A 27892-nucleotide genomic window follows, 5' to 3' on the forward strand; every position below is an offset into this window, starting at 1 on the left:
TGACTGTATGAGACAGAATACCTCCTGGGATACCTATTTACTTGAGTTCCTTGATGAAAGAGAGTAAGATATTAGTGGAACTGCATCATTCATTATTTTAAAAGCATAAGCTGCTCTTGGAGGGGAAAGTGCTGTCAAGTCATAGCAAAACCCATGGCATTTGAAGGTAAGAGATATTCAGAGTTGGTTTGCTGTTGCTTGCCTAGATGGCATTTTATGATTTATTAATTATTCAGCTTACATACTGCCCCTCTCCACAATCACCTGGTATTCCTTAGAGGTGTCCCATCGAATACTAATCAGGGCCAACCCTGCTTAGATTCTGAGATATAAGATCAGTCTAGCATCAACTCTTACTTTGTGCCAAATGCACATGAAATAATTAGAAACATGCCTCCTTTCCTTGTTCCCCCCTTCCTTTGGTCACTTTTACATCCTCTACATGTACCCATCCCTGCCACCGTTGAGCCTATGACAAACACATTTACAAAACACAGCCTGACTAACTGAAGCATTTACAAAATTCAGGCTGACTTTGTTAAACAACCAGGCCATGCCAGTGAGGCCAGGATCACAACTCATTTTGTCACTGGAAATAAGGACTGGTTGTTAGAGGGTAACTTCAGTCCCATTGTTGCTTGAATAAGTCAAACACCACCACCTAAAGCCCCCTGACATTATCCAATCCCCTGCTAAACAGCTTGTGCATGAGAACTTCCTCAGACGTGCAGAGAAAGGAAGATTATGATGTTAGATTAACCCTCTTCCTTTTTCCTGGTTAAATCATTCTAAACCTGGCTTACAGACTGCCATTCTCCCATGATGCAAGGGAGGAGGTTAATCTTGTGTTCACTGGCCAACCATCCGGGGTGGGGAGTCCTGATAACGCCAACCAGCCTTGGTATATTCCAAGCTTCTTGAAAAGCAACCATGGGATCTTATCCCTGGAAATAACTTGTGGACACAACTCAGAAAAGGCATCCTCTGCCCTGCCCACTTTATCTAGAAGAAGAAGAAGAAGAAGAAGAAGAAAAATTGGTTCTTATATGCTGCTTTTCTCTACCCAAAGGAGTCTCAAAGCGGCTTACAGTTGCCTTCCCTTTCCTTTCCCCACAACAGACCCCCTGTGAGGGAGGCGAGGCTGAGAGAGCCCTGATATTACTGAAGAAAAAGAAGAGTTGGTGCTTATATGCCACTTTTCTCTACCCAAAGGAGTTTCAAAGCAGCATACAATCACCTTCCCTTTCCTCTCCCCACAACAGACACCCTGTGAGGGAGGTGAGGCTGAGAAAGCCCTGGTATTCCTGAAGAAGAAGAGTTGGTTCTTATATGCCACTTTTCTCTACCCGAAGGAGGCTCAAAGCAGCTTACAGTCACCTTCCCTTTCCTCTCCCCACAACAGACACCCTGTGGGGTGGGTGAGGCTGAGAGAGCGCTGATATCACTGCCCGGTCAGAACAGCTTTATCAGTGCTGTGGTGAGCCCAAGGTCACCCAGCTGGTTGCATGTGGGGGAGTGCAGAATCAAACCCGGCTTGCCAGATTAGAAGTCCGCACTCCTAACCACTACACCAAGCTGGCTTTCATCTACCACACCATTACTATTTATTGCTCTGTATTAAGCTGATACTTGTGAGAGAACAGAACTCTCTAAGTCCCTGGAGAAATCCAAGGCATAAAATTGTGCTAGGCATAGGAAAATATATGGTTTCCTATTATCGTAAGAGTTTAACATCTACAGTCATGTAACGTAAGGAAATGTAAATAGATACCACACTCTATTACAAGATGCATCTATTACAGAAACCTTTGATGATAACGAAGTGTGATTGAGAGTCAGATTTAATTATGCATATTCTCCAAACTTTACACATTACATTCAGGATGGGGGGGGGGACTATACAGAGCACATTTAAATGCTACAGCTCTGTCAAGAGAAAGGCAAATCAGAAATCATAATTAGAAAGCTTGCAATTTTGGCATTTTAGAATCAGGGAGGGAAAGTATGGAGTAAATATTAGCTGTATTACTTACAAGTCCCAGCACTAGAATGGATTATTTACATACAGCCTTACAGCATTTATGTCACCAGTGTTGCAGCAAGGAATTATGCGTGGAATTATGAACAACAACTCCTTCTTGTCGATTCAGGAGGAAGGCTCAATGTTATTGGCTGATTGCAAATTTAAATCAGTGGTGTAGTGCAGTGGTCCCCAACCTTTTTATCACCGGGGACCACTCAACGCCTTTTAGTGAGGCACAGGGTGTGTGGGGGGGTAGTTTACTCCTCTACTCTCAACCACTGCCCTAACGCTCTCTGGTCGCTCTGGTAATGTTTAAACATCCCTTCAAAATAAGAGACAGACACGCCACAACCATGAACATAAGGAACATTTTATTTTCATGGAAATTTTAACTCATGACAATGACAAATCAATGGGAACCCTGAGCTTGTTTCTCATCTGGGAGTGATGGGAGACAAGGACACCCGAAGTGTGTTGTAAAGGGCCGGGGGGGATGAAGTAAAGGGCCGGGGGGGGGGGGAGAAGGCGTCCTTCGCGGCCCACCTCCAATTAGTCGAAGGACCACATGTGGTCCGCAGCCCACATGTTGAGGATCGCTAGTGTAGTGGGCTAAAGTCACACCTCTTTACTTTGGGCTGAAATATTTTATTGCATTAGATAAGAAGCGGCTCACACAGTGGAGTGCATGCCAAGAGGCAGCGATGCAGCTGTTGCGGCCACAACTGAAGCTTCATGCAGACATGCAAGTCCTGAGTGCATAGAATAACTCGATACATCAGCAGGGGGTGGCATCACTTGCTGGTGTAGGCTATGCTAGCCACACAGGAACTGTGCACCTGCGTGTTACTGAAAATGGGTCCCCAGCAGCACTTTTCTAAGAGCAGGTGTGGTGAAGTGGTAGAAGTATCAGAGCAGGATCTAGGAGACCCTGAACATCCACTATGGCATGGAAACTTTCTGGATAACTTTGGGCTAATGACATACTCTCAGCCCAATCTATGTCACATGGTTGTTGCTAGGATACATGGAGGAGAGCAGAATAATGTAGGCCAGGGGTAGTCAACCTGTGGTCCTCCAGATGTTCGTGGACTACAATTCCCATGAGCCCCTGCCAGCGTTTGCTGGAAGGGGCTCATGGGAATTGTAATCCATGAACATCTGGAGGACCACAGGTTGACTACCCCTGATGTAGGCCATTTTGGGTCCCCAATGGGGAGAAAGGCTTGGGGCATAAATGAAGTCAATAAATCATATCCATTTCTGATGTTCACCAATAACAATACTGCCTTCTCTATTAGCCATGCTCACTGGTGAGGAGTGGGATATTCCCTGCGACAGACCATCACTATATTAGAAAATGTGTGTTTGTATACATATATATTCCAGATAGTTCAACAAGTAAGTGTTCAATCTTTAAATGGAGCTTTCACTAAGGAAAATTCACAGGCAAATGTCAGCGGCTAAAATTTAATTAACTTGGTTGACAGTTTGATTCCCCTCCCCCCAGCAAATGAATTAACTAACAATATCCACAGACAAAAGTAAGACCTTTATAAGTACTGAGTAGACTTCCTTTTTAATTCTTCCTCAGAGTGAATGTTAAGGAGATGTAGAAGGACAAACAGGAAGAGAGATGTTTAGTTGGCCCTACTAAGATACTACTCTATTGTTGCTTTGGGATTTTCAACGTCAGCACCTCAAACTTCTGTAGGTTTTGAAACTATGTGTTTCCTTAATGACCAGAAGATATGGGATACATTAACTCTCACCTTCCATCTTGCCGGCTGATGGTGTATCCATAATCACCGTGGTGCTGGAAACTGACATTCACTCCAACGAGAGGGGTTCCATCTACTGCCACCACTTGTCCTCGGATGACACAGGCACGTCTGCAGTGGGATAAAGTATGAATAAAGATGTCTTCATCCCATGTGACGATGCCATGTATTTATTTATTTATATTTATTACCGCCCTCCCCTATGGCTCAGGGTGGTTTACAGAGAACGTTAGATGGGTTACAGAATACAGGTAAATTTGCTGATTGTCAACAGTTTTAGTAACAGTTCTAACAGACATAACATATTAAGGCAAGTTTGGTAACTATATTAACCAGCATAGTGTCAACAACAGTCATGACAGATCTAACAGGGAATAAACCCGCAATTTCTACAAGGCTAGCTTTTGACGGCGCTCACTTGGCCTCTCAGCAGTCCTAATGCTGCTGCCATGGACAGGTCCTACATTGGTAAGAGGCCCTCTGCACCCTCTACTTTACCTGGAACAGGAAACACATGAAGGAGTCAGAGAGGCTCCAGCACTGATCAAGGAGGAAGTTGGAGGCAACCTGTCTGAAAGGACCACACTCTACAAGGAATGAGACGAGCTCCTTAGGAACTGCCAGAAACTCTACTGTTTTACCATAGACTTGCTCTCCATAGCCCCACCTGTTGGTTGCCAGGTACTTCCTGGTAACTCCAAGAGCAATTCCACACATTGAAAATAATAGCATTATGCCAGCGCAATGATGTAAAGCTAAAAAATAATGTGCCTCCGGCCATTCCTCACCTCCTGGCTCTCTGCAACCTTCTCGCGATTCTTAGCATTCTGCACGCCTGCTTGAAATGGTAGGAGAGTGCAACATGCTTTACAAATGACTCATCTCTGCCTGTCAATCGAGCCAGGCAGCCAATCATGTTTCTCCATGTTTTAAAGGGCCCATGATGTCAGTTAATTCTTTTAAAGTAAAACTTCTCCATTGAGAGCCTAATCATAGATGCATAGTGCATTTTTTTAATGCCACCCCTTTTGCAATCATGAGCCTTGAAGCTTTTAAAAATTAATCTCACTCCCGATTTTTTTGGGGGGGACTTTAGAGGGGCATGCTTTGTGTTTTAACTGGGGAAGGATTTTCCCCCCTTTTGCCTGTATCAATGAACACCTATTTGTTGCTCCAGGAAGTCTGCTTCTAAAAAAAAAAAACGTCCCCCGGATAAGGGAGAGGGAGGCAGGTGCAAGGGCGAGCTGGAGGCAGAGATAGAACTACTTCGGCTCTGCGCATTTCTTTGGCATGTGGCTTGCTGGTTGCTCTCCTCTGGTTAGCGCTACATAGTTTGGGGTCTGCATAAGGTGAGCATTTCACTTTTTTATCAGGTACAGAATGGCCCTAATTTTGAGCAGCATGCAATATGATTACAAAATGACAAAAAAGAAGGAAAACAGATAAACAGCATCTCTTCCCCTGCCAAGTCGTCCCAGTTATGAAAAACAAAAAGACAGCTTTGGGAGATCCATTCATGGATCCCATACAACGTGCAGCTTATACCTAAGACCCACTGATCCAATTTATGGCAGCAGGATTTAATTTACAGACCCAGACCCAGACCCACGAGAAACTGTTTGGCATTCTGGATGATCTGTGGCTGCCATCACGAATACATAAATTACAGCTGTTTCAGGTAGGCCCGTTGTATTAAAAAAAAAGAAAAACCCTATGGACCTCTATATTTCAAATATACTTCCCTTTTCAGGGGAAAAATCTATGAAACCTTGTCTTCAGAGCAAAAATTTGCTCTTCCACAATCATTTGTCCTTCTAGGACAAAACAAGCATCACAGGCTCACAGACTCATCCGTCATTTCCACAAAGACCCTTATGTTCTGATAAACTGAAGAGCTTAAGAGGTTTGCCCAGCCTTCTTCTAGGCGCACTTGGCTGAATAGGGAACTGCATCGTATGCCGCATTCAGATGTCACCACGAGCCTCGAAGTCTGTAACAGGCATATGTTATAGCACTATCTATACAGACACACAGTAAACATATACTAGGTAGATGAATGCTAAGCCCAGGTGCCCTGCCAAGGTGCATGGTAGAAGTGCAAAATGCAGTCAAATCAACTCTGTAGGGTTCTCAAGGCTGGAGGTGGCTTGCCACTGCCTTCTCGCCACATTTTGGTATTTTTTTGAAGGTCTCCCACCCAAATACTAGTCAGGGCCATTCTTGCTTAGCTTCCATAATTGGATGAGATTGGGCTAGCCTGGGTTATACAGGGATGTGCTAAGGTGCATTCCTCTAGATCCTGAAATAATACCTCACAACAACTTTGGCTAGATGCTAAATAGCATAAGGGAAACTGAATATCTTGGACTCTCAGAAATCCAGTAGGAAGTAGCACTAGTTCCATAGGACTGCCTATCAGTACCTGCTTCTAGGGCAAGGACATAACTACCACAAAGCAGTCCCCCCCTCAAAGCAGTGCCTTGAATTGTTATAAGCAATCCAGGTGAATACCATGGTAAATGGTATCAAACACAGAATCATAGAGTTGGAAGGGGCCATTCAGGCCATCTAGTCCAACCCCCTGCTCAACACAGGATCAGCCATAAGCATCCTAAAGCATCCAAGAAGAGTGTGCATCCAACCTTTGCTTGAAGATGGCCAGTGAGGGGGAGCTCACCACCTCCTAAGGCAGCCTCTTCCACTGCTGAACTACTCTGACTGTGAAATTTGTTTTCCTGATATCTAGCCTATTGTAGTTTAAACCCATTACTGCGTGTCCTCTCCTCTGCAGCCAACAGAAACAGCATCCTGCCCTCCTCCAAGTGACAACCTTTCAAATACTTAAAGAGGGCTATCATGTTCCCTCTCAACCTCCTTTTCTCCAGGCTGAACATTCCCAAGTCCTTCAACCTATCTTCATAGGGCATGGTCCCTTGGCCCCAGATCATCTTCGTCACCCTCCTCTGTACCCTTTCAATTTTATCTACATCCTTCTTGAAGTGAGGCCTCCAGAACTGCACACAGTACTCCAGGTGTGGTCTGACCAGTGCCGTATACAATGGGACTATGACATCTTGTGATTTTGATGTGATGCCCCTGTTGATACAGCCCAAAATGGCATTCACCTTTTTTACCGCTGCATCACACTGCCTGCTCATGTTTAGTTTACAATCCACAAGTACCCCAAGGTCTCGTTCACACACAGTGTTACCTAGAAGTGTATCCCCCATCCAGTAGACATGCTTTTCATTTTTCTGACCCAGATGCAGCACTTTACACTTATCTTTATTAAATTGCATCTTGTTCTCATTTGCCCATTTTTCCATTGTGTTCAGATCTCGTCGAACTCTGCCTCTATCTTCCGGAGTAACATGGGTTGCCAAACTGTGGCTCTCCAGATGCTCATGGACTACAATTCCCATGAGCCCCTGCTAGCATGTGTCACAGTTTACCCACCCTGGTATAGATTCTGCTAAGGGATCCATGAGGAATTTCCTGCATTCTGCAGGGGGATTGGACTAGATGACCCTGGAGGACCCTTCCTACTCCATAATTTGATGATTCTAGGAAGAAGAACTTGACACTGCCCCTCTCCATCTCCCAATGCAAGCCCTCTGATGGGAATCAAAGCCCCAAGACCGAACTGAAAAGAGATCTAGATTGCATCATGCAATAAGATGTCCCTGCAACATATGCTCAAGTACCTCACCTTAAAAATTATCCAATCAGAACTGGGCTCAGAGATCCAAAATACATCTCCTTCCCCCCTGTGTTTGTCCGTAATGGCAGGAAGTCAAAAAGAATGCTCCAGACAACTGGAACATGAATGTTTCTCCCTCGCCCCCACACTGTAACAGCAGGATATTCTCTGTTCAGAAAACACTTCTTCGTAATGATGTGCTTACCTGCTGTCAAATGAGACATCCCCCCGGATTACATGAGTGCTTTCCTTGCCAATAAGAAATTTGATTCTATCGTAAAAGAGCCTTGGTGGATGCTGTGAGAAGGGAGGCTGGGTTTGCTGGATGAGGTCAAGGGGATCAGGGGAACCTTGGCAGAGTGGGCTTGCAAAGCAATTGTTTTGCTGACAGCAATCAGGATCGACACAGTCTGTCAAACCATCTAGAAAAAAGAAAAGAAGCAGGTAAAATATGAATGACCAGTTTGTGTTAGGAGCCAAAGGGTTGGTAAGTACAACAAACTAGGTAGCTAATCCAGTGGTTCCTATGGACATAAATATATACAGACAAACACATGTCCTTCCTTCCTTCCTTCCTTCCTTCCTTCCTTCCTTCCTTCCTTCCTTCCTTCCTTCCTTCCTTCCTTCCTTCCTTCCTTCCTTCCTTCCTTCCTTCCTTCCTTCCTTCGATCCATCCATCCACCCACCCATCCACCCACCCATCATCGTATATTTACTTCGGCCTTTCACCAGGGAAGTTAAAAACAAAAATGAATTATATGAATGAACACCCTGGCAAACAGGATAACCCTTGATTTTGGGGCATCTGAGAAGAAGCACACAGCCATGTCCTATTCCTCTCTGTCCCATTCCAAAAGAAGAGTCATTTTTTTATATCCTACTTTTCTCTATTAACGAGTTTCAAAGCTGCTTATAAGCACCTTCCCTTCCTTTCCCCACAACAGACACCTGATGAGGTAGGTGTGCCTGAGAGAACTCCAAAAGAGCTGCAACTGGCCCAAGGTCACCCAGCTGGCTTCATCTGGTTTTCCAGATGAGAGTCTGCTGCTCTAAACCATGATACCATTCTGGCTCCTGGAATACCGGCCCTGTCTGCCCTGCCATCTCACTCATTTTATCATCCTGTCCGCTAAGCCAGGGGTAGTCAACCTGTGGTCCTCCAGATGTTCATGGACTACAGATGTTCACGGACTACAATTCCCACGACGCTCTGCCAGCATTTGCTGACAAGGGCTTGTGGGAATTGTAGTCTATGAACATCTGGAGGACCACAGGTTGACTACCCCTGCTCCAAGCCATATCAATTATCTTTCTTATCTACATGCAACTAGCTTTAGTGTTCCTCCTTCCCCTCATGCAGCCATCGACAGCCTCCCATTGGCCCATACACCAGGGCCTATTCTGCACACAATAGATAATGCACTTTCAATGCACTTTAGAAGTAGATTTTCGTGTTCCGCACAGGAAAATCCAGCTGCCAAAGCACATTGAAAGTGCATTATCCTATGTGTGCAAAATGGGGCCAGGGCACCCCTCTCCCTTCTCTCTCGTGCACAGCTGGAGACCTGTCCAGATTTGTTTTATTGTTAGTTGATCTGTTTCTGTATTTTGGATCCCCCCTCCTTTTCTGCAAGCCCTCTGGTGAGAAAAAACAGCCTAAAAGTGTTAATAAATGAAGCCTGCATGCCCTGTTTCACCTGCCTCCTTTTAACCACCCAGCACATTCCTCACCATGACTACCGCAAGAGGTGCAAGCAATGCATGAAAGTAGGGCAAAGTATCTGAACCTACCTCCACAATTACTGTATTTTCAAGTTCTTCAAGGGATGCCTTGCCTACAAATCAGATTTAGGAAGAGTATCTGCACACAACAGCGTCATCATTCAATATTTTTAAAAGTGCCTCATGCGGACAGGGCGCTGTACAACATTTAAAAATCAATGAGACCTCTGCCCAAAAGTGTATGATCTTTTAAAAAGACATGAAATTGGGGGGGGGGGGAAGACAGGGCAGAGAAGCTTGTCTAACACCAAGATGGAAACAGAAACAAACAAGCAAACGAGAAAACAAAAGATGAATCAAGATGACAAAGTAGCAGAGAAAAGACAGTCTAGAAAGACTACTCTTTAAACAGAGGAAGTCGGGTGCATATTTCAAAGATAGGATTTCCAAGCAGTAAATAAGGTTTTTTTAAACAAAGAAATAGCACGTGAACAGGTAGAGAAAATTAATTTTCAGGAAGGTAAATAAAGAGAGGCAAGGCTATTGATACTTCTGAAAGCAAGTCTCTTATATTCAATGAAAAATAGAAGGTAGAGCCATGTGACAGATTAAGCTAGGGAAGAGGTGTTTACAAGGCCAGTAAGGTAGGGGGGAGAATTAAGGCGAGAGTACAAGGTTTAAAAGAGACTCTTGTGGCGCAGAGTGGTAAGGCAGCCGCCTGAAAGCTTTGCCCATTAGGCTGGGAGTTCAATCCCAGCAGCCGGCTCAAGGTTGACTCAGCCTTCCATCCTTCCGAGGTCGGTAAAATGAGTACCCAGCTTGCTTGCTGGGGGGTAAACGGTAATGACTGGGGAAGGGAATGGCAAACCACCCCGTATTGAGTCTGCCATGAAAACGCTGGAGGGCGTCACCCCAAGGGTCAGTCATGACTCGGTGCTTGCACAGGGGATACCGTTACCTTTACCTTTTTTACGAGGTTTAAAGCCTGAGAGACAGGGAGACCAGTAAATAATATACTACACCAATCTATACATGAAAAAATTATAACCTGAAAAAAAAGTTCTGAGTCAGTGAGAACAAGAGGATGGATTTTGTGATATCTGAGAGGGAGATTAGACAAGGCTTAGACAGAGAATCAATGTAGATATAGAATGAGGCAGAGGAATAAAAAAATAATGCTGAGACTTTGAGCCAGGTGAGAACAATAAAAGATAAAATTATTTTATGGAAAAGAAAGAGGAGTTGGCAATAAGGTGTTAGGTAGAAAGATAAAAGTCCTGGTTTCTGCTTATTCTATAGTTTTATTTATTCAAAATCCTCTCCTCAGTGTAGTAATCTAGGCAGTCTGAAGTTAATGTGAAGAAAAATGGCAGTAAGATGATAAATCATTAGAGAGAACAGTTGAGGGACTGGGAGACAAGGAGGAGAGGGAGATAAGAAAACCCACAAAATAAAGAGAATAGAAGAATTAATGAGATTTCCAAGAAGATGAGTTATGCAGCAGAGGAGAGGAGAAAGCATGCTGAAAACCTGTTCAAGATGTATTGAAAGAGAGAAACTATCAGAAGAGGCTTTGAAGATGGGGTGTTACCATGACAGCCCCAAAAACAGACAGGGATTCATAACATGTCAACCCAATCAAAAGCTGGTAAAGGTCAAGAACCTGGACCAAAGGTTTTTATGCATTTTAAATGGGGTTGTATTGGTAGAGCAGGACAAAAACATGATTGAAATAGCTAAAAAGAATAACCCAAGTCAATATGAATTAAAGTAGCTTCGACACGGTGAATAGAAGAGAAGCAGGTGGGGAAAAGAGTATTAAGACTGGAGACCAGGAAAAGTAAAAGCTAACCAAGACAGATGGACACATCTCAGAAGTCAGAAAATGAGACACAAACTGTCAACAAGTAATGGGAGACCAGAAGGTACAATGGAAATAAAATGGTGAAAAGAATTTGGTTGAAAGCACGAGTTAAGTTGTGAAACAGGGCAATGAAAGAAAGTGAAGTTGGTGGGGGAGAGTTTACAGAGGACGAAGAACCTGAAATGGAAGATCCAAAAGGGAAAGATAGAAGCAGATGGGGAAGAAGAGAGGATAAAAAGGTGAACCGTTGGAAGAAGACTGCTTTGGAAGGCCACCTTCCATTCTTGGCAGGCTTTTGGTTCTGCATTTGAGCACTTTTAGCATAACAGCAAATCTGAATTCTAGGTGTAAACTGCACGGAGCTTTTATTCCAATTCCAGGTCGATTCAGTCCCTGCCGTCTACACAGAATGCGATTTCTGTTTTGATTTTGGCCAATTTAAATTTTCCTTCTGCAGCAAGAAGGATTGATCCGGAGTGACCCTACCTTTATTGTGCAATATCTTAGAGTGCTCTTAATGCTCAATATTTTAAAAAATCAAATTGAGAAAGTATGCTGTTTTGAATCTGGGCTTTGCTCCGTGGTAGAAAACCCCTGATTGGCCAAAGCTGATCATGTGACAAGCTTGCCTTAAAGGAGAAGCCCCTAATTTCTCTCAACTTCTGTTGATCTTGGATTTTTTTCTCCTTCCTCTGCCTTCTTTGATCCTTCCCCCCCCCCCAAGAAAAGAAAGAGGCTCCCTGCTTGGCTTCTCCCCCCCTTCAAGAAAAGAAAGAAAGAGGCTTGGCTCCCCGCCCCTTCTGAACTACCCTAATCATGTGCAGAACACTTTACTGTTTCAATGGGAGGGGGAAGAGGACGACCCGAGTTCAAATCGATCTGAATTCAACAGGATTGACAATGGAATAAACAAAGTAAGTGCAGACTCTGCCCTTGAAGGAGGCAATAGAACTCTTCCACAAATTCCAAGTGAAGGGAAATATGTTGCCAGCCATACATTATTTCAGCTATGTTTTCCATCTGCATGTACATAGGCTGTCTGTGCATGCTTTCTGGTTAAGGTCTAAGAATGAATAGGTTCATGGCCTATGGCTTATATCCTGTGCCTTCAAAAAGCCAACTACTGTATCCAGGAATAGGCCAAGACTGAAATATTGTTTGTTGTTTACCTCATAGGCTTATTTATTTTGCATACCTTTCCCCCTGTCATGGTACATTGCTTTGAATCCCTTTGGGGAGAAAAGCAGGATAAGAGTACTTAAATGAATACATAATCCCTTGAAAGTGGGTGTGGGAGTTAACCTAGTATTAGTTTATTTAATTTATTTAATTTATCATTTGATGTAACCCATCACTCCCATACAATGGCTCATGGCAGATAACATAATAAACCCCCACAATAAAAGCCCCTAAAAATCACAGTATAAATAATCTCTTTCTGATGGCAAAAAATAGATATAAGTCCCTCCATGCAACTTGCTCAACAGACTACCCCCCCCCCCATTGTGTCTCAGGGGGTTGGATAAGGTAACCCAATGTGCCAGCTAACTCAGGGAAGGGTCCCATGTGTTCTGAATGGTAGAATTGGGTCCTGAAGATACAAGCCAGATAGCTCACTGAAGCTCCTGGAAAAGATCCGGGCCCTGTCAGATCCACCACAGTTTTGCAGGGGCTGGAAAACAGAACTCTTCTGCCAGGCATTTGGTTGAGGTCAGTGACAATATCTACTGAGCTCCCAGAAATCCCTCCCATTCAGACAGGCTCACTCTACAGGGCTGTGGTGCTAATATTACTGTAAACAAACATTTTACTGTTGCGTATGTTTTATTATAATTATTGTTTATAGAATCATAGAATATTATCTGGCCACAGTGCTGTATCAAATAAATTTGATTTGAATCATAGAATAGAATCATAGAATCATATGATGTTCCATTACTGATGATGCAGTTTATCCTGTCCTTTGTTACATAATTCATGCTCTCTGTAAACCACACTGAGCCACAAGGGAGGATGGTATAGAAACCTAAATAAATCAATTAAATAAATAAAAGTGTTACAAACTGAGAATGCCTTGCAACATTTGTGCATGCCATTAAAATTAGTTTTGAGATTTTGTTTAAAAAAAACCCACAATACAAGTACGGACTGAAAACATCTCACCCCTATGGAGCTACCAGTATTCCAGTTATGTAACGCAAGGGAAATCAACTGGGCAATCCCCCCTAAGATTCAGCATTTCTGAAGTCTTGTTAATAAATGCACAAAGAAGTTGGATAGGGGAATAAGATTCCTTAATCTTTTTTTATAGGCATTAGTATAACTGTCATTTGAAACATGCTAGTAAAAGCAAGAATGCAGGATGAAAAACTGAACAATTTTGCTGTTTCTTATAAAAGTTGTTAAAGCATAAAAAGGTAGCAACATAGGATTGTTTTAGTTCTTGAGATACAACATGATTACAATCACAGAATTACCTCCTTCAACATTGTTGTTGTATGGCAAATAAAGCCCCAAAGAAAAGGTTTTTTAAAAATTATTACTTGCATTGGCTAAAATATAGAGTTGTCTGGTAAAACATTTCCATGATCCCTCTTATGTTTTGGCTACTACAGATTAAGGGCACACAAAAAGCAAGGAGGCAGGAGTTGGTAAATGTAACAAGAGAGCCAGTTTGGTGTAGTGGTTAGGAGTGTGGCATGCCAGGCGTGATTCTGCACTCCCCCACATGCAGCCAGCTGGGTGACCTTGGGCTACACAACAGCCTTGCGGAGCAGATTGAGATCGAGCGTTCGTCTGTCTGGAGCAGTGGAAAAGAGCGAGATCGGCATGGTGGGACAAGAGGCAGAACTGAACTGAGAAACCCCCCAAAATATATATATATATCCAATCATGAACAATGGATCTTCACGCCACTGGTCAGTTTCAGTTTAATTTCTGTGAAAGAACCCTTGCATCATTTAGGTTTGGGAGTCACCACAACATGAGGAACTGTATTAAAGGGTCATGGCATAAGGAAGATGGGGAACCACTGGTTTAACATGATAGCAACAACAACACAATCGCTGGCGTTGGCACTCATTTTCTTTTCCTGCCACTTTTTCGAAACAGCAGCTTTCTAAATAATTCCTTTTCTGGTTTTTCTCACAACACGCTTTGCAAGGCCCAATTATATTGGCTGGGCATCCCAAAGAACGCCATCAAAGACTAATGGAAGGGGAAAGGGAGCAGCTATGCTACTAATGAGTTTCCTGGGCTTATTTGTATGCAGAAATCTAAAAACACACTCCAAGTATTCGAGGAATGACATGCAGCTATTTGGCAAGAGCAGCAAGAAGTCAATACATTAAAAGAGCTACCTGGTTTTATTTAGGCGAAAGTGGATACAACACACAACCGCTGCAGCTTTCGGCCCATGTTTCCTTTTTAAAGAATGAAAAGCAGCCAGGGAGGCAATGGTGGTAACCCAAAGAGTGGCCAGGGAACGGGGGGGGGGGGGGGGGGAGGAGGAATGGTTTTAACCCCTTCCCCTCCGCTTGCTCCAAATCACACCTCCTTAGCTGGTTTTCCACTTCTGCTCAGGGAGATCAGCAGACAAGGGGTTTAACGGCCCACGCACCTACAGATTTTCAGCTCCTCTTTAGAGCTTCCAAAGCTGTATTCTTGTGGAGTTCGGCCTTTGAATATATACCTAATATTTAAAAAAGCCATTCCAAGTGTTTTAAATAGTTTCACATTTCAGAAGTTAATAGAAGAAGAAGAAGAAGAGTTAGTTCTTATATGCCGCTTTTCCCTACCCGAAGGAGCCTCAAAGCGGCTTACAGTCACCTTCCCATTCCTCTCCCCACAACAGACACCCTGTGAGGTGGGTGAGGCTGAGAGAGCGCTGATATCACTGCCCGATCAGAACAGTTTTATCAGTGCCGTGGCGAGCCCAAGGTCACCCAGCTGGCTACATGTGGGGGAGTGCAGAATCGAACCTGGCATGCCAGATTAGAAGTCCGCACTCCTAACCACTACACCAAACTGGCTCTCAGGTTAATATGTCTCCTTCCTCTTTTATTCTCATTTTGGCAGCATGGTTTGCTTCTTCTCTGAAATAAGAAGTGACTGATATAAAACTCTTCCTTCAGAACAGCAGTTGGCTTTTGCAGTTGGTTTAGGTATACGTTTGGATCACTCAGGAGGGATGCGGCTATACATCTGTTAGGGCATTTCCACACATCGGCAAAAACAGCGTTACACCAGCTGAATGGCGTGGCACTAAACATTATCGCGCCTCCTGGCCCCTCCTCACCTTTTTGCTGTCTTGCTCTTGTCTGCCACCTTTTTGCATTTCTCACCCTCTACAAGTGCTGCAGGAAATGGCGGAAGACAACAATGCTCTTTATGTGCAACTCTCTTCTGCCTGTCAATCAAGCCAGGCAGCCAATCCCCTTTCTCCTTGTTTTAAAGGTCCCGCAATGCCCGCTAATTTTTTTTAAATTCATAGTTCTCCATTTAAATGCCTATCATAGATGCATAGTGCTTTTATAACAACACCCCTTATGGAATCATGAATATTGATACTTAAAAAAATTAACCTTGTTCCTGATTTTGAGGGGGGAGGGAACTTTAGAGAGGCATGATTACAACTTTGTTAGAATTTTTTTTTTGGCTTAGCCTGCACACTTGTCCACTTACTCATTGCTCCAGGAAGTTAGACTTTAAAAAAAGAAATTCCCATCCCCGGGAACAAGGGAGAGGGAAGCGGGTGCAGGGACAGGACGAGGCTGGTGCCTTTAGCACGTTTGAGCTGCCATACCTTCCCTCTGCTGGTTGCCTGCTGGTTGCTCTCCCTTAGCTAAGCACTAAATGGATTGGGGAATCCACTTTATACGATTTCCCCAACTAGCGCTTTAAAATGGAGGATGTAGCCGGGTTACTACCCAGATATCGGAGACAATATATGGAAGGGCCAGAATATAACGACCACTTAAGGTAAGCATTTCACTATATTTAACGGGTGAGGAAATGCCCCTAGCTTTAACCAGGAAGCAGCTGGTTAAGTCTTTCTATTAATTACACCTCCTGCAATTAGCCTGTTATGTGGCTTTGAAATTTTACTGCATGTAGTTGAGTTGATGGCTCTGTCTATGCATCAGTCTAGGCAGAAATGAAGCAAAACAAGCTGGCTGCTTTATTCAATTTCACAGTATGCCAGAAAGAGATCCGGTATAACTCATTATGTTTGAAAAATCAAAAGTCTTCTTCAATGGCTATCCTATGTGTATCAAACAAAAGTCAGTATTAGTTAATATCTTTCTTGCTACTTTATAATATCACATTGCCTCAAAGGTCTTCTATTTTCAGTTATGTGCTGGAGGGAATTGTGGTCATGGCCTACTCAATAACTCTCTGAGCAACCACATGGAAATGCAGAAAACTCGTTTCTTTGTACTGCTGGTCTTGCCCACTGATCTTTCTCCACTGCTTCCAGACCTTATTTGTGGCTGTTGCTGCTTTGTGTTGTCTTTGTCCTACAAGCTGTACATTGTGTATAGCAGCATCTCTTGAAATGTCTGCAAAAACAGTTGCATCTCTAAGATGGGGAAATTAAAGGGAGGCTACTGTGGGGAGGGATCTGTGGCTCTGCCCATTTCAGCGGCAGTATTGGGTCCAGAACAACTTGTGCGATGTGTCTTAGCCTTCTCTAAAAGTCACTCGTGTTGTTAAGAATTTCTGGAATACACAGAGTGAACTTCTGCTTGGGGGCTTGGACACATCCAGTGTACATTTATTTTTGAGCCAGAATGTGCTGTACGGGAAAAAAAAAAAGGTTAGCGGCGACACAGGGCTCACACAAACGACATGCAGTCTGCTCAGGCAGCCCAAGGCCCCAGTCAGAAACAGAATTCAACACAGGCTTTTGGCAGTTCTACAGGAGAAAGAAAAAAAATATGCTTCCTCTTTGTGCACAACAGCTGGGTAGATGGAGGGAGGAACAATTTGTTCAGTTGACCTGAAGGGTCATCTTCTGCCCTAGGAGAGAACATGTGGCAGCAATGCTGCCGGAACAATTTTTTTTGGGGGGGGGGCAGATGAGGAAAGATGAGAGAGAAGGAAATAATGTGGCAATCCCCCTGAAAACTGCGAGATGCGTGCCACCAAGGGCATCGACTGAAGATGCCAATATTATGCGACCGGCAAAACCCTGCCAGCACGACACAGATGCACTCCACAAGCTCAACTGAGCGCTCTGTGGCCGCGCATCTGTTACATGGTTTCTGCTGGAGAGACAGTTTAGCCAGAAGCTGTGCCATGTAACAATGTCTATACAAACTTTGGAGAAAGGCAGGCTGTTATAGGACACTCATTGGCCACTGGAAGTGCTCACCTGGACCAGAGCCTATTTAGAAGCATAAGAGGCCTCAAGGAATTTTATCTGGCCTTCTGGTCCATAGAATCGATTAGGGTCCTTAGTGTCCAATGTAGTTAACATATTCAATCACTGTATGTAAAGGAGCGAAATGTATATTTAACATTTCTGTTCCCGTATTTTATGTATGCTGCTTTATTTATTTATGCCTGGCCACTGATAAAGACAGGGATGCCGAAATGCATCTGGGCAGGGGTGGCATTAGCATGAATGTATATTTGGATTTTAATGAGGCTACATTTCAAGACTTAGGTTTTTAATTTTAATAAATAGGAATATTTAATGTTGGAACACGGTTTGCCCTACAGAGGCTTGGGAACATTTTCCTTACTTTGATTGTTTTTTTAGGGTGACACAATGTCTATACATACATGGGTTGTCAAAGATGAAGAGCAGAGAGGTGGTGCAACAGAGGCAGCAAGGAGCAACCACAGGAATCCCCACTAAATCACCATTCTGCAAAAGTGGCCTAATGCAAGAGGTGTGTACTTAGCAATTCACAGAATCACAGAATCATAGAGTTGGAAGGGGCCATACAGGCCATCTAGTCCAACCCCCCCGCTCAACGCAGGATCAGCCCAAAGCAATTAGTTGTATACAGTTAGTAGTATGCTTTTGTATACAGTTAGTAGTATTGGTCCAGTAGTAGGATGACGGCTGATGTGTAGACTAGACTTGGGCACTTTGCCGCACTTCAGCCACTTTGGCGGCCATTCAAACTCAAGGCGGCCAGCGCATTGGCATGGGAGGAGGGGTGGCATTGGTGGCGACATGCAAGCCGCCGCCTGCATGCATGCATGCATGCATGCATGCATGCTAGTGCCAACTGGCCCACCAGTGCCAGCACCGCCCCTCTCCCTTGCACCGCGGCGCTGGCCGCCTCAGCCTTGAATGGCCGCCAAAGTGGCAGAAACACACTGAAGCGCACAAGCCTAGTGTAGGCACTGCACACACAAAACTTGCAGGAGAACCACAGTGATCAAGAGCCACATACTACAGATGCTCCAGGAGAGGAAATGGCCATGAATAAAGACGTACTACTGCACGGTAACACACAGGACCTGCTTTCACAACCTTCTAGAGGCATAACCAGTAACCATACCTCCATCGTTGTCCACATTATCTCCACACATCATTTCCATGACAACGTTACATCCCATTCCACTCCAGCCCACCTGGCAGACACAGTGCCAACCATTCTGGTCTAGGGTACATCTTCCGTTTCCATAACACAGACCTGGGCAGCCATCTATGGAGAGAGAGAGAGAATGGATGAATGAATGTTGATGCAGCAGTTTTGTTCTTACTTCTGGCAAATGTTACAGCACGGTACGAGCCCATAACATTTGGACGTGGATCTTCTATCTTGTTTCTGTTTGTGTTCCTCTTCATCCATTACAAAGTTATCTATCCCTCTGCTGCCAGAGCATGTTCCTTTGGTGCCAGTCGCTTCTGCTCATGCAAGACCAATGCGTTCAAAAGAGCTGAAAATTGACTAGTGAGGGGAAGGCATGGGTCTGGAGTCACTGTGGGAAGGCAGGTAGTTGTGAATTTCCTGCATTCTGCAGCGGGTTGGACTAGATGGCCCTGGAGGTTCCTTCCTATGATTCTAGTGCCAAGAGGAAGTACTCTGCAGTGGATGAAGGAGAGCACAACTGGAAACAAGAGAGAGGATGCAAAGCTTAAAGGGTGAAGTTCGCTTCTTCCTTCTGATAAAACATAATAATGTTTTGAAAAGTGCTGTCACTTTTCAAGAAAAGGCAAGAGATGTTCTGAGTTGGTTTGCCATTGCCTGCCTGTGCGTTGTGACCCTGGGCTTCCTTGGTGGCCTCTCATTCAAATACTAACCAGGTTCAACCCTGCTCAGCACCTAAGGCCTGAAGAACCTGTCTGGGACAAGGAAGATACTAGAGCCAGTTTGGTGTAGTGGTTAGGAGTGCGGACTTCTAATCTGGCATGCCAGGTTCGATTCTGCGCTCCCCCACATGCAGCCAGCTGGGTGACCTTGGGCTCACCACAGCACTGAGAAAACTGTTCTGACCGGGCAGTAATCTCAGGGCTCTCTCAGCCTCACCCACCCCACAGGGGAGAGGGGAGGGAAGGCGACTGTAAGCCGCTTTGAGCCTCCTTTGGGTAGGGAAAAGCGGCATATAAGAACCAGCTCTTCTTCTTCTACTACTATTAGTACACAAGGCTAAAGAATCACAGTTATGGGAGGCTTGCTCTGGATTTTTTTGCACAGCAGCTGATTGCTTGATTGTGTGATGTACAGCCTAGTCCTGTTGATTTTTAGTGTGAAGCAAGGCCTATTGGACAGAGCAGGGCTTGCTCCCAAGTCAGTGTGCACAGAATGGCAGTCTCTAGTGCCGTAAATGGGCTGGATTCTTCCTCCTCCCATTATATTCTTAGCACAGCTTGCATTCCAGCCAGCAGATGTGCTCTAACTGGGCTCGCCTGCAGCTCTCTGAAGCTTCTTAATTATGTTATATTGATTGGTGAGCTCAAATATTGGCAATAAGCTCTGAGCCAGCAGCTGCATCTGGAAAAAAAATGCCAGCATTTGTATTACACTCTGAACAGCTCTTCTCTTAGCAAGGCTATTCAAATCAGGTGCTGCTGTAGATACGTAAACCACTGTCTCTAAAGAAAGGCCATCCAGAGATAGAGTCAGCCGGACGACCACAAGGCAAGGATCGGAGGCTGTGGAAGTGAACATGTACAGTGCCTGCAATAATCTAAAACAGTGAGTTGTGTTACAACAGACATAAAGGAAAAGGTATCCCCTGTGCAAGCACCGAGTCATGTCTGACCCTTGGGGTGACACCCTCTAGTGGTTTGCCAGTGCCTTCCCCAGTCATTACCGTTTACCCCCCAGCAAGCTGGGTACTCATTTACCGACCTCGGAAGGATGGAAGGCTGAGTCAACCTTGAGCCGGCTGCTGGGATTGAACTCCCAGCCTCATAGTCAGAGCTTCAGACAGCATGTCGGCTGCTTTACCACCCTGTGCCACAAGAGGCTCTTTTACAACAGACATACTGACATGCAAAAAAACTTTTGCAATCACATTTTGTTTTTTAAATGCATTCTGTTTTTTAGTCTTTAACTGACACAGCACCATCCTAAGCAGAGTTCAACACTCTTCTGTGCTGAGTAACACCAAGCTCTCAAGCATGAGGATTTCCCCCCAGTCCACAATCTTCTATTTGTTTGTTTGTTTTTATGACAACATTCCAATGTGCAGTTCTAGAATGTTGAACAAGATGGAAAATCCAATGAGTGATTTGAGGAAGGGGTACCACAGTACTTGTTCCAAGAGAAGTGAAGTAATTTTGCAGTTGTGTAGCAAGGGGGAGGGGGAGAAGCGAATAGATTTCCATGTCATACCTGGGAACAATGACATGATTTAGCAAGGGACTGATTAAAGCAGTGGTCCTCAACCTTCCGGTTGCCGCGGACCGCTGCTCCGGAGTGGCGGGAGAGGGCGGCCCGGGGCCCCGCGCACCCGCGGCAACCCCAGGGCAAACGCGCACATGCGCGTTTGTGCCACCGCCATGCCGGCGACCGTGGCTCCCTCGCCCGGCCCCTCTGGACCACCATCAAATCGGCTGCCAAAGCGGCCGATTAGCTTGCGGCTCAGCAAGCTTCTCTCTCCCCCCCCCCCGAAACAAGAAGCTGTCCGGGCCGCAAGCGAATCGGCCGCTTTGGCGGCCAATTTGCTCGCGGCCTGGCAAGCTTCTCGCTTCGGGGGGGGGCGGGAAGAGGGAGCTGCGGCCCGGCGCCAAGGCCTTCGCGGCCCATCACTGAGCCGCGCCCCGCGGGTTGGGGACCACTGGATTAAAGAAAGCAATAGCAGGGGGGAAATGGAACAGGAGTGCAGTCACACCATTTTCTAAATTGCATCCCTTCAGCAGTCCAAAATCTTGTTCTTATCAGCTTTATATATTCGGGCCACTGGGAGATGCAGGCAAAATAAACAGGAACAAAAATGGAAAATGAACGGACATATATCTGCATAAAAGGACTGAAAACCCCTCCCCCTTTTGAGCTGCTTAAAAAATAGCATAGGGGCCATTGAAATTTATGTACCAAAATGAAATTACACAGCCCCATTTTAACTTGCCATCTGTTGATTAAGATAAAAGTGCTGGTGCTGTAGTTTAAAAGGCAGCTATTTCTACTTATATGGATGAGAGATAACACAAATCTCGTCTCATTATTTCAATGGCCAGGTGAAGGTATTTTGCCTGGCAACAAAGTGTGAAACAAACACAGATGCTTGCAGTTATTTTTAATGGCCACTGTTACAGGGTGTGCTTTATTGCCATTTAACACGGAATACCACTCTCATGAAATACCGAAATATTATTGCCTCAGTCCAATTACCCAGGCATGCAGCAGTGAGATGCTGCAGTTGTAGGTCTTTTCACTCGAAACATATAATGAGTAGCTTAGACTGTATGTTTGCACCATCACTATTGATGCCAGTTTTTGGGCCCTAAGCATTTCTCCTTTGCATTTTGGGCCCTAAGCATTTCTCCTTTGCATTTTGGGCCCTAAGCATTTCTCCTTTGCATTTTGGGCCCTAAGCATCTCTCCTTTGCATCTTGGGCCCTAAGCATCTCTCCTTTGCATCTTGGGCCCTAAGCATCTCTCCTTTGCATTTTGGGCCCTAAGCATTTCTCCTTTGCATTTTGGGCCCTAAGCATCTCTCCTTTGCATCTTGGGCCCTAAGCATCTCTCCTTTGCATCTTGGGCCCTAAGCATCTCTCCTTTGCATTTTGGGCCCTAAGCATTTCTCCTTTGCATTTTGGGCCCTAAGCATCTCTCCTTTGCATCTTGGGCCCTAAGCATTTCTCCTTTGCATTTTGGGCCCTAAGCATCTCTCCTTTGCATCTTGGGCCCTAAGCATCTCTCCTTTGCATCTTGGGCCCTAAGCATCTCTCCTTTGCATTTTGGGCCCTAAGCATCTCTCCTTTGCATCTTGGGCCCTAAGCATCTCTCCTTTGCATCTTGGGCCCTAAGCATTTCTCCTTTGCATCTTGGGCCCTAAGCATCTCTCCTTTGCATCTTGGGCCCTAAGCATCTCTCCTTTGCATCTTGGGCCCTAAGCATCTCTCCTTTGCATCTTGGGCCCTAAGCATCTCTCCTTTGCATTTTGGGCCCTAAGCATCTCTCCTTTGCATCTTGGGCCCTAAGCATCTCTCCTTTGCATCTTGGGCCCTAAGCATCTCTCCTTTGCATCTTGGGCCCTAAGCATTTCTCCTTTGCATCTTGGGCCCTAAGCATCTCTCCTTTGCATCTTGGGCCCTAAGCATCTCTCCTTTGCATCTTGGGCCCTAAGCATTTCTCCTTTGCATTTTGGGCCCTAAGCATCTCTCCTTTGCATCTTGGGCCCTAAGCATCTCTCCTTTGCATCTTGGGCCCTAAGCATTTCTCCTTTGCATCTTGGGCCCTAAGCATCTCTCCTTTGCATCTTGGGCCCTAAGCATCTCTCCTTTGCATTTTGGGCCCTAAGCATTTCTCCTTTGCATTTTGGGCCCTAAGCATTTCTCCTTTGCATCTTGGGCCCTAAGCATTTCTCCTTTGCATCTTGGGCCCTAAGCATCTCTCCTTTGCATCTTGGGCCCTAAGCATCTCTCCTTTGCATCTTGGGCCCTAAGCATCTCTCCTTTGCATCTTGGGCCCTAAGCATCTCTCCTTTGCATTTTGGGCCCTAAGCATCTCTCCTTTGCATCTTGGGCCCTAAGCATCTCTCCTTTGCATCTTGGGCCCTAAGCATCTCTCCTTTGCATCTTGGGCCCTAAGCATCTCTCCTTTGCATCTTGGGCCCTAAGCATTTCTCCTTTGCATCTTGGGCCCTAAGCATCTCTCCTTTGCATCTTGGGCCCTAAGCATCTCTCCTTTGCATCTTGGGCCCTAAGCATTTCTCCTTTGCATTTTGGGCCCTAAGCATCTCTCCTTTGCATCTTGGGCCCTAAGCATCTCTCCTTTGCATCTTGGGCCCTAAGCATCTCTCCTTTGCATTTTGGGTCCTAAGCATCTCTCCTTTGCATCTTGGGCCCTAAGCATCTCTCCTTTGCATCTTGGGCCCTAAGCATTTCTCCTTTGCATCTTGGGCCCTAAGCATCTCTCCTTTGCATCTTGGGCCCTAAGCATCTCTCCTTTGCATCTTGGGCCCTAAGCATCTCTCCTTTGCATCTTGGGCCCTAAGCATCTCTCCTTTGCATCTTGGGCCCTAAGCATCTCTCCTTTGCATCTTGGGCCCTAAGCATCTCTCCTTTGCATCTTGGGCCCTAAGCATCTCTCCTTTGCATCTTGGGCCCTAAGCATTTCTCCTTTGCATTTTGGGCCCTAAGCATCTCTCCTTTGCATTTTGGGCCCTAAGCATCTCTCCTTTGCATCTTGGGCCCTAAGCATCTCTCCTTTGCATTTTGGGCCCTAAGCATTTCTCCTTTGCATCTTGGGCCCTAAGCATTTCTCCTTTGCATTTTGGGCCCTAAGCATCTCTCCTTTGCATCTTGGGCCCTAAGCATCTCTCCTTTGCATCTTGGGCCCTAAGCATCTCTCCTTTGCATTTTGGGCCCTAAGCATCTCTCCTTTGCATCTTGGGCCCTAAGCATCTCTCCTTTGCATTTTGGGCCCTAAGCATCTCTCCTTTGCATTTTGGGCCCTAAGCATTTCTCCTTTGCATCTTGGGCCCTAAGCATTTCTCCTTTGCATCTTGGGCCCTAAGCATTTCTCCTTTGCATCTTGGGCCCTAAGCATTTATCCTTTGCAACCTGGGTTCCTTCTTTGCAACACCTCTTCTACTTTCTGACTGGGATATAAGGACACAGATATCTTCATTCCAACTTGTATCAGTTGAAGGGAGCTCTGATTCTCAAAAACTCTGAAAAACCTGTTGGTCTCTGGAGTGCTTTTAGACTCCTGCCTTATACTGGGGCCAGAATAAGCCATAAAGATTGGGAGGAGAAGAGACAGCAGCTTGCTGGAACTAGAAGACCACGACAGTCAAAAGTGGCATCAGGGAGGGGTGTGTTTCTCAACACAGGGCTCTCAACTGTGAGATACTCTCCCCAATGTTATTCAACATTGACATGTTTTTTGCATGTAAAAAGTGATTGAATCTAGTGCTTGATTCTATATGACATCACTTTATGTCCAATGTATCAGGTTTCTATGCCAGACAAAAAGTGATGCAGTAGAGAATCGACCACTAGAGGGCGTAAAACACATAGAATAGCCCCCCCTGGAAGTAATACAAACACACAAGTGAGAAAACAAGCATGTAGAAAAGCCCTATAGCCCCTTCCACCAACTCATCCATCAGAGGAAGCCTTTCTTTATCAGTAGTGGTCATTCTGCACTGAAGGAAGAGTTTCTCTCTGAAGGAGGATGCAGCAGAAGAGTGTCATGGGATCCAATTTATTGGGAGGAATTTACAATCTGGCCACGGCATTTATATTTTCTGAGCCCAGCTTCAAACTGAGATCCATTTCATGATTTCACAAAGCAACCCAGATCTGAACTTGGCTAAAGGATTTCCAAAATAATTTCTATGTCCAAAAGTATCAGAATTGTGTACACACCAATCTTACCAATGGTGCAGTGGTCCCCTTCCCATCCAGGGCTGCATTCACACTTGCCGTCTTTGCACTGTCCATGTTCAGCACAGTGAGAATTGCAAGTGCGCTCCTCACACGTTGGGCCGACCCAGCCTTCTTCACATTGGCACATGCCCCTTGCACAAACACCGTGGCCACCACACTCCAGAGTGCAAAGTTCTGCAAGAAATGATAACAAAGCAAAATTAGCCTCTTAAGTTTCATTTCAAAACGAACAAATAAAAAAAAACTAATTGCATTTTGATCCGATGCATGCTTTCTTGGAAGAGAGTGCAGTGTGGTCACTGGGGATTAATGTTAAGAAAAATGAATGAGGATAAGTCAAAAAGTATCACTACAAAATCATGGAAACCTTTACAAACCCAAAATATCAAAATGTGAAGCTGTTGTTTCTTGACATATCCATCATTCTGGGTCTATACACTCCTGAAGGCATCTCTCTAACCCTTCCATGCAGAATTCTTCAGTCTTCGATTTGTATCAGATCAGCAGTTTTGGCATCCTTGTGGAACGCAAATCATGTCCCTTCCAAATGTTCTCTGAGTTTTGGGAACAAACAGAAGTCTGAAGGGGCAAGATCAGTGCTGTACAGTGGATGGGGTAAGGGTTTCCAGTGAAATCCTCACAGGACAGTTCTTGCTACCCTTGAAGAATGAGCAGGTGCATTGTCATGATGGGGAAAAAATATCTTGGTGCAACTTTCCTGAACTTTTCTCACCAATGCAGTTTTGAATTTTTTATTAAGGCATCCTTACGAGACTAAGACATGAAACTGAGGGAATTTGTCAGCAGCCACCCACTGATTTAAATACATCTTATTTGGAATAAACCTGTGCACATATGAACTGGAATCCTAGAAGTCATACTCCTTCACAGGAATGAAGCCTTGCAGTCTTTTGAACAACATCGTGTAGGAATGTAAGGAGAGCCCTGCTGGATCTGGCCAGTGGTCCATCTAGGCCAGCATGCTATCTCACACACTGCTGAGTTCCTCTGGAGAGAGGGTTGCCAATCTCCTGGAGAAAACGGCTGCTTTGCAAGGTGACTTATTGAAGTCCCTACCTTCCTCAAAACCTGTCCAGGCTCCGCACCCAAATTTCCTGGAATTTTCCAGGCCAGAGCTGGCAATCCTACCTGGAGGTCCAACAATAGGTCCTTTGAGGCCTGCCTTGATATTGCTGTCTGGCTCTTGCAAGCTCAGCATGTAAAGATACGAAGGCAGCGGAGAGGAATTCCAAAGGACTCTACTAATGGAGTCTTTGGCTACTTCCAAAGCAGAATTGCTCTTTCATAAGAAAGCAACAGGTTATCATGGTCACTAATGATGGAGATACTTAGAAACAAATCCTCAAAGAACAGGTAAGGCCTGTCATTTCAACCCATTTTACCAACTCCAGTTCGATATACAGCACAGTAATCATGACACAGTTCAATAAAGTTAAATTGGTGTCCTGTTATTAGCAATCCATAGCGGTAACCCTAAAAACTCAGAGGACCTTGGCTAATATTGATTCAAATGCTTCCCTTTGCTGCTTACTTTCCTCCACTGTGGGGACTATCCATTCCTACTCTTTCTGTCATTTAACCAGTTTTTAATCCATAAGACAACTCTGTCCACTCATCCCATGACTGCTAAGTTCTTTCAGGAGCCTTTGGTGAGTCTTTGGTTCAAGTGAAGCCTGTCTCTTTGGTACTGGTTCGGCTTGTCCCAGAGAGTTCCGTGGAGTCTCGTCTAGGAGCCCCGCCAATTTGGTACAGCCCCTGATGCCAGAGGCTGTCAGGGGAGGACTTCAGGGGGAAGTTTTCATGCTTCCCACTTGTCAGCCACATCCAGCTGCCTGTTGAGGACCTTCAGTTTGGTCCTGTCAGTTTTCCATGTTCCCGGAAGTTCCCAGAGAGTTCCCAGTTTCTGACAAATCTAAATTCTTGGCACCATCTTCCCATTCAATCATTGAGACCCCTGATCTGTGCCTGTCCAGCTGGCCCTGCACATGGAGTCAACAGCCCTTCTGAGAATGCTACCACTAAGGGCCTAGCCTTTACCCTTCCTGCCTGGAAACCTAATTTTTTCTTCCAGTATGACTCAACTACATTTCCCAATGTCACTGGTGTCATCATGCAATTTACTTCCAGCTCCTTCCCAGGACTTTCTATCCACCTGTCTAGACCAGCCTTTCTCAACATTTTTGAGAAACCCCTGAGACATTCTTCAGACTTCAAGAAACCCCAGAGGTGGCGTGATCTTGCACAATATGGTTGGGAAGCAGAGCTGTGGACATGCTCACCTGGGGCCCCTCCCCTTCCCTCCCCCTCCAGGCCCATCAGTGGCCATTTTGGGAGAGGTGGAAGTATCAACATGACCATATACCTTCATATCACCCAATAAAAGTTTAACAATTAAAAAAATATGTATCAATCGATCAATATTTATTTCACGGTCATAGACCAATGAAATACAAAAGTAAAACGAGACATAATAGCAGTAAAACAATTCAAATATATAGACTAAATACAAGAGGAGATAGCTTAGCGGGTCATTCTCTCTGGTAAGTATTTATTTTTATCTTTCATATGGACAATTAATGCTTTCTTTCTCTTTCACGCTACTGATATGGTGTGCTGGGAGTCTTAATTGGTGTGCTGTACTTGGGGGACTCAGCCAGCCCTGGAAAAATCAGCCGATGGCTCTCCCCTTCTTCCTCCTTGTGCTTTTGCCCTGCCCTGCCTAGCCTGCTGAAGCTATCAACACTCTGGCTTCCTT

General features: G+C 45.0%; 1 protein-coding gene across 9 annotated transcripts in view; it reads right to left on the bottom strand.

Moving 5' to 3' along the window:
- TENM1 (teneurin transmembrane protein 1) overlaps positions 1-27892 on the bottom strand; it is a 534679-nt gene that overhangs the window by 155707 nt on the left and 351080 nt on the right. For 7 of the 9 annotated variants that reach the window (XM_077309378.1, XM_077309377.1, XM_077309374.1 and 4 more), the window contains 4 exons: positions 25096-25290; positions 18608-18754; positions 7707-7923; positions 3793-3912 (listed from right to left, as the gene is read on the bottom strand). In XM_077309378.1, the coding sequence (XP_077165493.1) occupies positions 3793-3912; positions 7707-7923; positions 18608-18754; positions 25096-25290 (679 nt within the window). The remainder of the gene's footprint in view (positions 1-3792; positions 3913-7706; positions 7924-18607; positions 18755-25095; positions 25291-27892) is intronic. The other 2 variants (XM_077309379.1, XM_077309375.1) reach the window with 1 other exon arrangement.

This window comes from Paroedura picta, chromosome 13 (genome assembly GCF_049243985.1).
Source record: "Paroedura picta isolate Pp20150507F chromosome 13, Ppicta_v3.0, whole genome shotgun sequence".
Lineage (NCBI taxonomy): Eukaryota > Metazoa > Chordata > Lepidosauria > Squamata > Gekkonidae > Paroedura > Paroedura picta.